The following is a 13,530-nucleotide window of genomic DNA, read 5'->3' as shown; positions in this document are numbered from 1 at the left end:
CTATATGCATAGAAAATTTCATTAAAAAATATTCATTTTTCTGAAAGTTATGACCTCCCAAAGTCTGGGGGGTAAAACCCTGTAGTTGGCATAACTACAGGGTTTTACCCCCCAGACTTTGGGAGGTCAACAGTTATACTAAACTTTAATATTATCTAACCTTTAACGCTGGGGTACAAAGAGAGACAATTCAATAAAACGCTGGGGTAAATTTCTTACTTAAAGACGTTAACTGTGGGGGGTGGAAACAGATAAGCAGGCAGCGTTTGTTTACGTATTGATTGTTGATACGGTTGACTTTTTATTTTGAAATGTTTATTTAACACGCCTACCTGGTTGCTCCATTTAATGAGTCTTTCATCACTACTTCTGCAAGAAATATTTAATATTGTTGAATCACAAGTCATCCCTGACTCTACAAAGATCAATTATTAAAGGCATTCTATCTTTAACCATTTTGTCTTGCTTTCATACCTAATGAATCTATTATCCAGTATGTCCTTTATTTAGGACTATAAGTTATGATTTCAGGAAGATTTCGCTGTTATCTCTTGTTGGTCAAAACAACCTAGAAGTTCTCCCATTGTCTAGTTTTTAGTGTTATTTTTATTCAAAAGAATGGGAGAATTTAGCATTGATACATTTCTTTTTTTATTATTTTACTGGTTTCTGTCTGGGATGCTGACTTTTAGGGCATAATCAACTATATCAGCTGGTTCATATTTTGCCCATGCAGGTTAATGGCAGATTGCTTCAGCTTGACACAAAGGCCAAATAGAACAGCTGGATCCAGTATCAACCATGAAAAGTCCGTTAAACACACGATCCTTAACAAAGAATACAAGATGAGATGAAAAATTGTGGGAAGAATTTGATGTGCCCAAATCTTCCGTAACTAGTTTCCCAACAGCTTGAACGAACAGGGCTGGATGCATCAACAGGCTTTATCCTTGAATGTGGCATGGTACCAACAGAGACTGGAAACCATTGGAGTAGAACTAGACGACTGTGACTTAGAACAGCTTCTGCTGCGAGGACGACGAGAGCTGGTGTGTTCTTGCCACAATGTGTCCATGTGACATGCTAATGCATTGACTCTCTCCAAAATGTCGTAATGTGACGAGGGAGAAGACTTTGTGGTAGTAGAGGAAGCTACTACGGGGTCCGAACACATATGGTGAGGTGCGGGCTGCACAGTGAACTCTATGATCTTGTTCACCATGGTGGCTATCTGATCGAGCGAATTGGAGTTGACCATTGTGGCCAGTATGGATTGGACATTTGGTGGTAGCCAAGAGAAAAATAATTTTCTAAGCAGAGGATTGTCGTCAAGTGGAGTGTCACAGAGTTCACACAAACAACAAAGAAACTCAGATGGCGTCCTATCTCCCAGGTGTTCATCCTACATCAGTGTTTGGAATTTACTTTCCACGAATTGTGTGTTCCAACAGAGAACCTCAGATTTGACGGACGCATAAGTCGTGTCCGGATGTGGGTCAGTGATGAGATCATTCACTGAGCATGCAAGGGGTGCAGGCATCCCACAGTACAAAAGATTTAGCTGTTGTTGGTGAGGCACCACATGGGCAGAAAAATATGCATCCAATTGAGCGAACCAAAGCGTGACATCACCAGAGTACACGGGTAAGTTGGGAAGACTCTTTATATAGAGAAGAGAAAAAAGGACCAAAGAACCGACAAAAGTGTTGCTGGAATAGTAACATGTGTGCAAAAAAAATATTCTTAGCAAAATTTTTGAATTCTTTTGTGTACTGTGAGCAGCAATGAAAAGAAATTTCTTTTTTAGTCGCCAAACCTGTGTTGCAGTCCACTGAAAAAAACAAATGTTTGTGTTTTCTTTTTTTTAAGAAGTCATCAGAAAATGGCAGGTGAACCGGTGATTTCTTTTTTTCAACACATGAGGCAATCCAAACATTGCAGTAGACAGGAACGATGGGTGGAAGTTGATGGTTGGCTTGTTTGAAGTGTCCTCCCGTAGCTGCATTTGGTGTATGTACTGGCATCAAACGTTGATGGTCGACATTGTGGGAGAAATTACTTCAAAAGGAGATTACTTGAAAGAATACCATGTAGTTCCTTGCGGGAAGAATGCATACTCTGCGAGGTACAAGTTCGAGGTGAAAAACACAAATTCTAAAGGTTCACTTGAATGAAAGAAGATATTGTGACGTCGGGTCAGGCTGCCATTCTGTAGTTCGGGTGAGGCATCTACGAGAAAGCTTGCAGCGGCCAAAATCCTTTTTCTGTCAGGGTCACCATTTTATAATGGAGTTGAAGGCTTGTGATACCTGTGGAGTATCTCCTTCTCAAATTATAATTATTTCTGTAGTCTTAAGGATTTGGAACATGAAGAACAAATTTACAAGCGGAGTGCAATTCAATAGTTGTATATTTTTAGTTCTTGTTCATGTGGCTCCCTCCCAGTGACCATCTTTATGACAGCGTTATAGCTCCATTCATGTGAGGTTCATTGCCTCTGGAGATAACAGGTGAAGTTAGAGTGGGATAAGAGTCCGCTGTGAGCTGCCAGCTTCGCAGTGTTTCTCAGCATAAGCAAGAAGGAAGAAAGAGAAAGAATGTCTTAATTCTCCTGCTTAAATAGTCGTTGCTGATGAGTCTCATGCATGGCAAATGGTTGTAGGTGAGATCTCGCTCCTGTCTCGGACATGGTAATGGCTACCGGTGAGATCTTGTACAAAATTGCATTGGCTTCTTGTGCCTCTCTATAGTTTCCAAAAGACCTTGACCAAAAAGTGTCCCCAAAAGCATTGCTATTACATATACATACATGTATATACGTATATATACCCATACATGTGTTCAAGATGTGGAAAGAATAATAGAACCATTATTTACTTACTCATTCATGTCTGTAGATCAATGTTTTGTAAGTTTATGCTGAAAAGTTGTCATGGGTAAGAAAGAATTTGGCTGTGAATTAAGTTCCTTATAAAGATTATTTGACTATCTTCCTTTGACAAGGATGATGAAACATTTTCTCTTTTAGTGCTGCTATGACAATAAAATGTACCTAGTTAACTTCGTAAAGGGGCTAGTGATCAAATGGAGACAACAGGGGTTTGAAAGGACCCTTTAGTCATGCTGAGAACATGACAACATCTCTAATATTGGTGCCATAAGAAAATGTACCCAGTACACTATGAAGAGTTGATGATAGGAAAGATATCCAGTCATAGAAATCAAGTCAAAAATGATATATACAAGCAAGACATGGTTTCCTGGCAGTAACTCTGAATAAGAATTGAATGACTCGTCCAACTTATGCCAGCATGGAGAGCAGAAAACGATGACGATTATGATGATAATGACTTGCAATCACACATCATTTATGAGATTGTTTTTATTTTGTAAATTTTACATTGGAAGGAAATGGTTGTTTCTATTGACCATGTGATAAGGCCAGTCACCCAAAATTTCAGGCCTTATGCTTGTAGTAGAGGCAGTGAATTGGCAGAATCGTTAACATGTTAGATCAAATGCTTAACGGCATTCTGAGTTCAAATTCCGTCAGTTATTTCACTTGAGAATTATATAAGGGTGTGTGTGGAATATTCGACCACTTACATAATCCAATGAACAGGCTGTTCAGTTGATCAAACAATTGAATATTCATCATAAAGAAAAAACAGACATAAAAACAGTCTTTTATTTATTTACTTACTTATTACCTAAGAGCATAATGTAAAGCCATGAAAATGGTTTGAATTTATGACTTCTTAATCATTAAAACAACATATTATCATCCCAACATCCTTAAAAACTAGTATGAAATAATCCTTTCAACTCTAGACACAAGGCCTGAAATCAACCCTGGTACTTGACTGGTACTTACTTTATTGGCCCCAAAAGAGTGAAAGGCGAACTCAACCTTGGCAAAATTTGGACTCAGAAAGTAAAGCAAGAAAAAATAGTGCTAACCATTTTGTGGTGCACTAATGATTCTGCCAGCTCACTGCCTTAAGCTTGTATGAAATAATGATGTCTAAAATTTGCACATAGCTGCAAATTTAGTTAGGTAATCCTAGCCATTTCAAGTAATTCTAGTACAAGACAGGCACTTATTTTAAAATTCCAGAAGGATGGAAAGTATAGTTAACTCTTGGATTTAAACTTAGAAAATATAAAGACATAACTAAACATCTAAGATATTTAGTTAAGTACTCTTCCAATTTTGGCTATCTACCACTCATTGCATACAAATAATTTCATGTAAAAGATTGTGTCTTTACATTCACAGCAGTATTTTAAATAAGTGGACAACAATCAGTAAAAATTGAATCAAAGATAAAAATTTTATAAAGCCAGAGCTTTCATCATAATTAAATATGTTATCTGAATTGAATATGAAATCTTTATCATGTTGGGAAATAATTTGTTAGCTACTCATTATACAGTTCATTAATCATAATCTTATAATTTAAACTTGTTTATCCCCTCTCTGTGTCGTGATGGATCTATTTTAATCTGTGCATCAGTAATTAATTATTTACATTAGAACAAAATATCTGATAAGAATAATATTCACACACCCCCACTCCCACCTGTTTGTGTGAGTTTTTGTAGCATGCATAACTACAAGTGTTTGTGTAACTATAATACATTAACTTAATGCATATAAGGTTTCCTCTACTAAATATACTAAAGTACATCAACTGAACACATAAAAAATTCTTCTATTAAGCATGACTGTAGAAGAAGCCTCTAGACAATAGTTCAATCAGCTAAAAAAAACAAATTCAACTGTATTAAAAAAATAGGACATTGGATAATATAGTCCTAGATATGCAAAAAGATGGAGATGACTATATAGATATAAGATATTTATTAGTAAGGAATTATCAAAGAAGTCTCTTAACTCTCTGGGTCACGAAGGTACCTCATAAAATCTTCACAGAGTGAAATCAGGGTAAGATGGTTTCAAATAATCAATCCCTAAGCAATACTTATAAAATGTTTTGAACCTAGCACAGAAAAACACTTGTCAACCAGACATAGTCTCAGGGTCTGTTTACAGCAGTGAACTATACTCAAATACTCCAACAGTTCCTATTTTCAATTAGATGTACTGTACTATTCTAAGTTAAATAATTTTGCCATTCACACAGGATATTCATTAACTATCAACTTTTCAATACAATTCATTATTTGATAATCTGCAGAAAATAAATAAATAAATATAAAAAATATTTTAAAAATTAGCAGACTTAATCCAAATTCAACTATGTCAGCTGGCATATAATCTCCCTGTAAAATTGCTGACAGACTTCATCTATATCTGGTCTCTTGGAATGGAGACTTCATTTTAGATCAGACCGTCACAGCATGTACTGAAGGAGCTCTGTCATACTCATACTCTATCAGTTTTAGTATGCTCAATGCTCAGTTTTGTGCCCTACATTATTCTTACTACAGAGATGACATCACTTTTTGTTCCCCCTTAACCTTCAATATCTAAGCATTATTGGAGTATTAGCGTGAAACTTATACATCGCCTTCCAAACCAGCACTGACTCTATGAACTATAACTTCGTAAACATTCCCCAATGGATCCATGCCAATCTATCTTCTTCAACACACAAGAGATACAACTACTACACATATCAAGAAAACAATGTTGTAGCCTGTCCCAAAACATGCAACTAAAATTCTCAAGGTTGTTACAAATGCCAGGCCTTCCCAGCAAAAACTAGGGCAAGAAATTCATCTACAAACAATTACTAACCCTTCACAAAGTTCAAGTGAGAGTTACAACAGAGTATATCTCCCACACCTATGTTAGTGCTGCACAAACAGATATTCCAGACTCCTGCATGCCTGATTTTTTTTGGCATGAAGTCATTAGTTAATATAGTCAAACCTCTTGGTCCATTGTCTTTTCACCCTGTATTTTCTGCTACTACAACAATCATCTCTGTTCTTTAGAGCTGGTTAGTCTCATACTATCTCCACTCAACTCTCCTCTTGTCACCCACATTATGTCCCCACCCAAGATCCCACGCTAACTATTTCCTCATCTTTTCTTCTCAGAACATTTCTCTGAAATTCCATATTTTCTCATACTGATCTTAATAGTCTTGGAAGACCTGCAAAGACCAGCCATGGACACAGCCATTTTCTCCAGCCCAAATCAGATGTACTTTAGATATATTTTTACCATTTCTGCAATAGCAAAGAGAGATTCCATTTATACTTTTGTAATCCTAGAAAAAAAATATATATATAAATATATAATAATAATAATAATAATAATAAGCTTCACACAGTTTATTTTCTTAATATTTTATTATGTAGTGGACTTGTACCAAAGTTAGTAATCAATATTTCTTTATATAAAATATTACATACAAATTATGTGTAGTTCATAATGAAGTGCAGAGAGCTGCAAAAATTAATTAATCAATAGCATTCAATGAATAAGGACAAAAAGTTTACAATACATTATTAATCAGTTACATTGTACACTTTATTGATTAATCTTTCAACAGAATCCAAAACATGATTCAAAACACATATTCAATAGTCAGCTTTAAATTTATTCAATAAGTTACATGGGACGTCGTTTTAAGTTAATGTCATTAGGGGAATTGTTATTAGGGATGAATACGATCCCTCTTAAATAATATTCAACCATGAAGTTGGTATAGCATTAGGTTTCCAAAATGGTGGATTGCCAATGGGGCAATGACATTAATAAGGATTCAATTATATGCATGTTAACTCCTATACATGTTCATCATAATCTCAAACAACAGCTATAGCTCTATAACAATAATATAATTATATAATAGTAATAACAACAATAATAGTTGTTTCTGATTTAGGCAAAATGTCATCAATTAAATTGACCCCAATATTTGACTGACATTTATTTTACCAACTTGTCTGGTACTTTATTTTATCAACCCCAGAGGGATGAAAGGCAACATTGGCCTTGGTAGGATTTGAACTCAGAATGTAAAAAAACCAGAACAAATACTGTAGGGTATTTTTTCTGACACTTTAATAATCTGCCTATCTACCAGCTTCTAAAGAGTTTTTAATATAAGCACAAGGCCTGGAATTTTTAATGGAGAAGGTTAGTTGATACCATTTACTGCTGTATTTGACTGATACTTTTTTCTTATTGACTGCAAAAGGACAAAAGACAAAGTTGACCATCGCAGTATTTGAATTTAGATTGTAAAGAATAGGAACAAATACTGCAAAGCATTTTGTCCAATTCTTTTGCAATTCTGTCAACCTGCCTTCCTAATCTTAATAACAATATCAATATTAACAAATAATCATTTCTGTTAATCTTAAATAAGTATTTCTACTCTTAAATAAGGAATATTTATGAAATGCAATTTAGCTTTGATAAAATTTAAGCAATGCAAAAGTGAGAGACAGTTGAGACAGTAGAAAGTTAACATAGGTTGTTGTTCTGAGTTTAACTCCTGCCAAAGTTGACTCTGCTTTCATCCTTCAAAGGTTAATTACAAAAAATGAAAATAAGTAAACATACTGATCTGGTTCAATCGTTCATATCTTCTCTGTCATACAAACTTGGCTTTGTGATTAATCAAGAGAAATTAATATTTAACAAAAGCAGGAGAATAAATAATATATTGCATTTAATATTTTTTTTAAAACATAAAAACAAATAAACAAGACAGAAAAAATACTATTGATACTATTGTATTTGTATTGCACACTATTGTATTATTCTCATCTGGTTAACTTGTTATATCAGTAAAGATGCCATATGGTCGTGTACGTAATTGGTGATCATCCCCTAAAGTATCTCGCACCATCTAAAATAAACAAAGTTATACAATTTAGTTGGTGAAGCATTGTGAAGCATTACTATTTCAAGAAAAACAAATACACACACACACACACACACACACACAAATGGTACAAAGCCAATGGACAAGCTGTTGACAAGGGAAATGACAGCAATGTCAATACTTGCAGTTTAGCAATTTTCAGAGAAGCATAAATGTAAACAAACATGAATGCACGCACGCACATGCACACACACACACACACACACACACACACACACACACACACACACACACACACACCGAGGATGGCATTTGTTTTAGTTTCTGTCTACCAAATCCACACACAAGACTTTGGTTGAACTGAGCCTATAGCAGAAGTCATGCTACAGATTGAATACTTTTTTCTTGTTTGTATGCTTTAGCATGCATTAACTCACACACACACAAACACATATCTGCAAGCACACAATTAAAGATATACACTACAAAAATTAATAACTTGGATTAAATTACATGTTAAGAAACTTGAGATACAAGAACATAGTACTGACCTTCTGAGCTTCTGATCTTGTCATATCACCTCGACAAAGCAAAAGATTGATCAGTTGATCTCGACGCATGTCTGGGTATTTATGCACTAGACCCTGCAAAAAAAAAAAATTATATATATATATATGTGTGTGTGTGTGTATGTGTGTGTGTGTGTATGTGTGTGTGTATATATATATATACCAGAGGTAGAGTAATTATATATATTCAAGGTGAATTATAGATGTTTCATTAAAGCATCTATTTTTCAACATGCATGGAAACAGTCGCTTCTGTCTCACTCCCTTTTTATATATGTATATTTGAATTTGCTGCCAAGCAGAAGCATGTTGAAACCTGATAGGTTTTTTTTTCACTCTTGTTTTGAAATAATTTTCTACCTTGAAATTTGAATGGCTGTGGACAAATAAGGTAATATATTTTAAATTATTCATGTTACTTTGTAAATATGGAGGGATAGTGCTGAGAAAGGTTATACTTGACAAATTTAAATTAAATTAATTTTTTAAAAATTGATTTATTTAATTTTCAAGTTAAACCCCTAACTATAGTACACTATTAACTCACAGTAAGTTTTTAAAAAGTATTCTGTTCGTCTCACCCGCTGACAGCTTTTATTCATATCAAGGTGAATTATAGATGTTTCATAAAAGCATCTATTTTCCAACATGTATGGAAATAGTCACTTCTATCTCCCTCTCTTTTATATATATATATATATTATCTGCTTTCCATGTTGGCATGGGCTGGTCAGTTGACAGTTTGACACCAGACTTCTGTGACTGATTTGGCATGGATTTTACAGCTGGATGCCCTTCCTAACACCAACCACCCCGCAGAGTGGACAGAGTGCTGTTTATATGGCACCAACACAGGCGAAGTCAGAATTGGTATGGCTTTTACAGTTGGATGCCCTTCCAAATGCCAACCACTTCACAATGTGGACTGGATGCTTTTTACATGGCACCAGCACTGGCAGAGTCACCAAGTAACTTGCAAGACAAGGAATTTTGAGAGGAGGTGATCTTGTGTCAGACGATGAAAGGTTAGAGTGTGACAGAGAAGCAGAAACAGATATCTTGCTATAGAGGAGGTACATGGTTACTCAGAGAGAGAGAGGGGGGGGGGGGTCATAAAATAATTAAGAGCGGTTGTCTGCACAAAGAACTGCATGCTGATGACCTAATTCTTATAGTCAAATCTGCAGATGATTTAAAAAGAAATTGCAAATATGAAAGCAAAACCTAGAATCAACAGGCTTCCATGCAAACTTAGCAAAGACCAAAATATAAACAGTGTAAACTATTGATATACAACAGATGTAAAGGGATTACAAGCAGGCTAGTAGAGAAGGTAGATGCCATGTATGGCAGATGTATAGGAGTGATTAGCAGTAAGACTATATAATGAAATAAATTCCTTAAGATGTTAGGAAGACTCACTAGAAGTAGTTGGTAGTTTTTCTTTATGTCTTTACATCTAACTAGTAGTGGAGGGTGGATGTTCCAAAAGCATAGTATTCAGATTGAGAAGAAGATAAGAAAAGCTAGCTGAGGGAGATATTGCCTCAGCTAGCAACAAAGGTATTTATCTCTCAAAGATTATGGTGTATGCAAAGTGCAATGATGCACAGGCATTTGAAACAGCTGGAAGGAAATTGATACAGACATGTAATGTATATAGAGGATGTTAGTTGTGCCAAGTACTTGAAGCAGTTGACAGTTTGAAGGGCAACCACCTATGGAAACAATGCCAAAACTGGAATATATAAGGGAAACATAACCCCAACATGCCTAGGAGCACAGTAACTTCAAATAAGACCTAACTTGGATTGTAAGAAACCATCCAACACATGACAGCATAGAAAGAGGACATAAAATGGTGATGATACATACACACACACATGCTTTTTTTATATATATGTTGGGGGTTTGTGATTCATTGCTACATTTGTCACTGTAAAGGGTTTTAACTTTGGTAGAACTAAAAGTAGTTTGTGTTAGGAAGAGCATCTAGCTGTAGAAACCATGCCAAAACATATTATGGAACCTGGTGTAGCTCCTGGTCTTGCCAGCTCCTGTGAAACCGTCGAACCCATGCCAGCATGGAAAAACAGATATTAAATGATGGTGATGATGATAGGATAGATGCCCCTGAGTGATTGAAGTATTAGACAACCTGCTAATGGATTACAAATTCAAATTTGCTGCTGGTTCCTTGTATTTCTGAACAGAACACTTTATATTAAATTGCCTCAGTTCTACTTGCTCTCAGTGCAAGAGGGTAAGTACTCATTCAATTTGGCTTATCTTAAAACCAGCTGTCTCAGTCACCCATCTTGCAATTAGATGAGAAATCTGGTTCTAATTACAGGCTAGCATACAGATATTAATTCAATCTGTTGTTTGTTAACATGTGATTGGGCAAAGAATACATCATCATTATCATTTTATGTCTGCCTTCCCATGCTGGGATGACTTGGATGGATTTTCTGAGGCAGTATTTTATGGTTGGAAGATAATATAGTTGAAAGCAATTAAAATATTTAGTGTCTCCACGACTTCCTTCACTGGAGAAAATATGACATTTCTCTCGATTCTTTACTACTGTAAAAGAACACAAAAGAAAAAGAAAAAAACAACAGAAAAAGAATGGAAGACAGAATAAGGAATTTGAAGAGATAAAAAGAAAACAAAAGTGAAAGAAGAACAAAAACAACGAAGAGAAAAAAAGAAATCATAGTGATACCAAATACTCACAGTAATTTCTAGTGACATCATAGATGTGTCTCGCAGACGAATAACTTCAGCTAAATTGTTCAACACAGAAAAACTGTCCTGTGATAAAAAGAAAATAGTGATTTTACCTCAATTTTCATTTAGAGTAATCAAACAATAAATCTTTCTGATGGTCATCAAGAAGAAAGAAGCGACTGACTTTCAATAAATACAGTAGAATAATATCAGCAGCCAGGTCATAGATGTATGACAAAGTCTTTGAATGCTTTATGATTTATGATACTAGAACAAAAATAAAATACAAATGAATAAAATGGTTAATGTATGCTTCACATGATTATCATGATTCTTCCACAATACATACGTTTTACTTCCATGATATGATCTTTGATCAAGTCATTTGCTAAACAAATTGTAAATTTTTATTTGCATAAATTTATTGTTTCATATCAAAGCTTCAGAGTTTTAATACACAGTTTTCTCATTTAGCAATCTTAAGATGATCATGTGATGTTTTAATTTTGGAGGAATAAATTAGGAAACCATACAAGTATTATTTTGGTTGACTTTTCATTTCAGAGTTCTACAAAATATGCTTGCTTCTATACCTTAACTCTTTAGCATTCAAATTACTCTGTCATATGCTTATTTATACATATTGCATTATCATGCATTATCTTGTACCTTTCAGATTTCAATGATGTGATTCCTTACTTTTAGAATGACATTGTAAGGTTGGTGTAAGAGCCCAAATCTGGCCAGTTTTAACATAAAACAGGTAGAATATTTGGGTCGGATATGGCCAGTTTAAATGTTAAAGAGTTAAAGGGCTTCTTTGTACTCTTAAAAACTTACGCATATATTATATATATGAAAAATGTATATTTTTATATAATGTTATGATGTCAGTTTAGTTCATGGTAAAAATAAGAGCTAGTAGGCTGATCATGAAGTTATTTTAATAAAATAAATTTACATAGGAAAAAATCTTTTGCAACATAAGTTTTTTAAAAAGTGAGCTGAACAGTAAATAATAGTTTAAAGATTCTGATAGCAATAATAATTCAAAGGAAAGAAAAGATTTCTTTTACCTTCTTTGGAGTTTTTGAGAGACTAGCAAAAAATTCTTCAAGTTGTTCTGCTTCATTACAAATTTTTTCAGCAACTCCTTTTCTGTCTTCGTAATTACGGAAAGAAAGTCTCCTGTAAATAAATATAGTTACTTTAACGTAAAAACCATAGACTTCACTCACAAGCAAGAGTGACACAGTAGCATGTCCCTTACTCTTACAGTTTAAGGTGTCTATGTAGTTGCAAGAAAACACAGACACCTTGGTCCATCCACCCCTTGACTCAGTTGAACATCAAAGACAGCAGCTGGAAAGAAAAAGAGCTAACCCAGTCCAATGCTGGCACTCATTTTCAGCTGAGTATTCTCGAGCAATGTAAAATGAAAAGCCTTGCTCAAGGATACAATGCACTGACCAGTCCAGTACTGAATACACAATCTAATGACTGTGAGCCAAATACACAAACCACCAGGCCATGTGCTTTCACTACTACTATAATATAGAAAGCATAAATATTTGTAATTTTAAGTTAGCTGATACTTTTAGAGGTAATCTACTGATAAATACTGAATGAAGAAAAAAGGAAGATTTCCCAAAAGAAGTATAGAATCTACAATTGTTTTAAGTTAGACTCATTCATATATTCATATGGAGAGAAATGTATATTCTTCAAATTTAATCCTGAATATAAATGTACATGTCTTTATATTTATATAACTGTCAATATATACAGATATAGACATACACATACATACAAACACACACCCAAGATATACAGGCATTGCAGTGTGGCTAAGAAGTCCATTTCACAACCACATAGTTTGGGGTTCAGTCCTGCTGTGCAGTATAAGGAAAAACTGTTCCTTACAATAACCTCACACCAACCAATGCCTTTCTGAATGAATTTGGAAGATAAAAACTGTATGAAAGCCTGTCATACAAATGGTAAACTTAATCTGTCGTCTGGCTCAACGTCCCTATCAGGTACTCTGGTACAAGCATTCAGGCCAGATTCCTGTTTGAGAAGACTTCTCTCTCTCTGTCCCATTAATCTCAAAGGCCATGTGAAGGGTCATGGACACTGCTTTCTTTTTTGGCTATAATGATTACATCATCATCATCATTTAGCATCCATCTTCCATGCTGGCATGGATTGGACAGTTTGACATGATTTGTCAAACTAGAAAACTATGTCTGTTTTGACACACACACACACAAAGAGATTTGTCTTCAAACAACAAGTGACCGTTCCTAAAGCATGAAAACCGCTCATAAACTTGTGTTTTGCTCATGACAGAGACCTTCTAAGATGTTTGAAGCATGAGAACTGTTTCAGTTAACATTCCCCCCCCAACAGAAAAC

At 34.9% G+C, this 13,530-nt stretch overlaps 1 protein-coding gene and 1 pseudogene across 1 annotated transcript in view; both read right to left on the bottom strand.

The window, feature by feature from the left end:
* Positions 1 to 166: 166 nt before the first annotated feature.
* On the bottom strand, positions 167 to 2,885 carry LOC149136634 (uncharacterized; annotated as a pseudogene).
* A 3,420-nt stretch (positions 2,886 to 6,305) lies between these two features.
* LOC106868053 (exocyst complex component 3) overlaps positions 6,306 to 13,530 on the bottom strand; it is a 48,790-nt gene continuing 41,565 nt past the window's right edge. The window contains exons 21-24 of the mRNA XM_089349406.1: positions 12,190 to 12,301; positions 11,120 to 11,197; positions 8,363 to 8,455; positions 6,306 to 7,835 (exon numbers count right to left, since the gene is read on the bottom strand). Coding sequence (XP_089205532.1) covers positions 7,758 to 7,835; positions 8,363 to 8,455; positions 11,120 to 11,197; positions 12,190 to 12,301 — 361 coding nt within the window. The 3' untranslated portion in view covers positions 6,306 to 7,757. The remainder of the gene's footprint in view (positions 7,836 to 8,362; positions 8,456 to 11,119; positions 11,198 to 12,189; positions 12,302 to 13,530) is intronic.

This window comes from Octopus bimaculoides, chromosome 3 (genome assembly GCF_046866305.1).
Source record: "Octopus bimaculoides isolate indiv1 chromosome 3, ASM4686630v1, whole genome shotgun sequence".
Classification (NCBI taxonomy): domain Eukaryota; kingdom Metazoa; phylum Mollusca; class Cephalopoda; order Octopoda; family Octopodidae; genus Octopus; species Octopus bimaculoides.
Note: the sequence above shows the minus strand (reverse complement) of the source record. Positions and strands in the feature narration are given on the sequence as shown.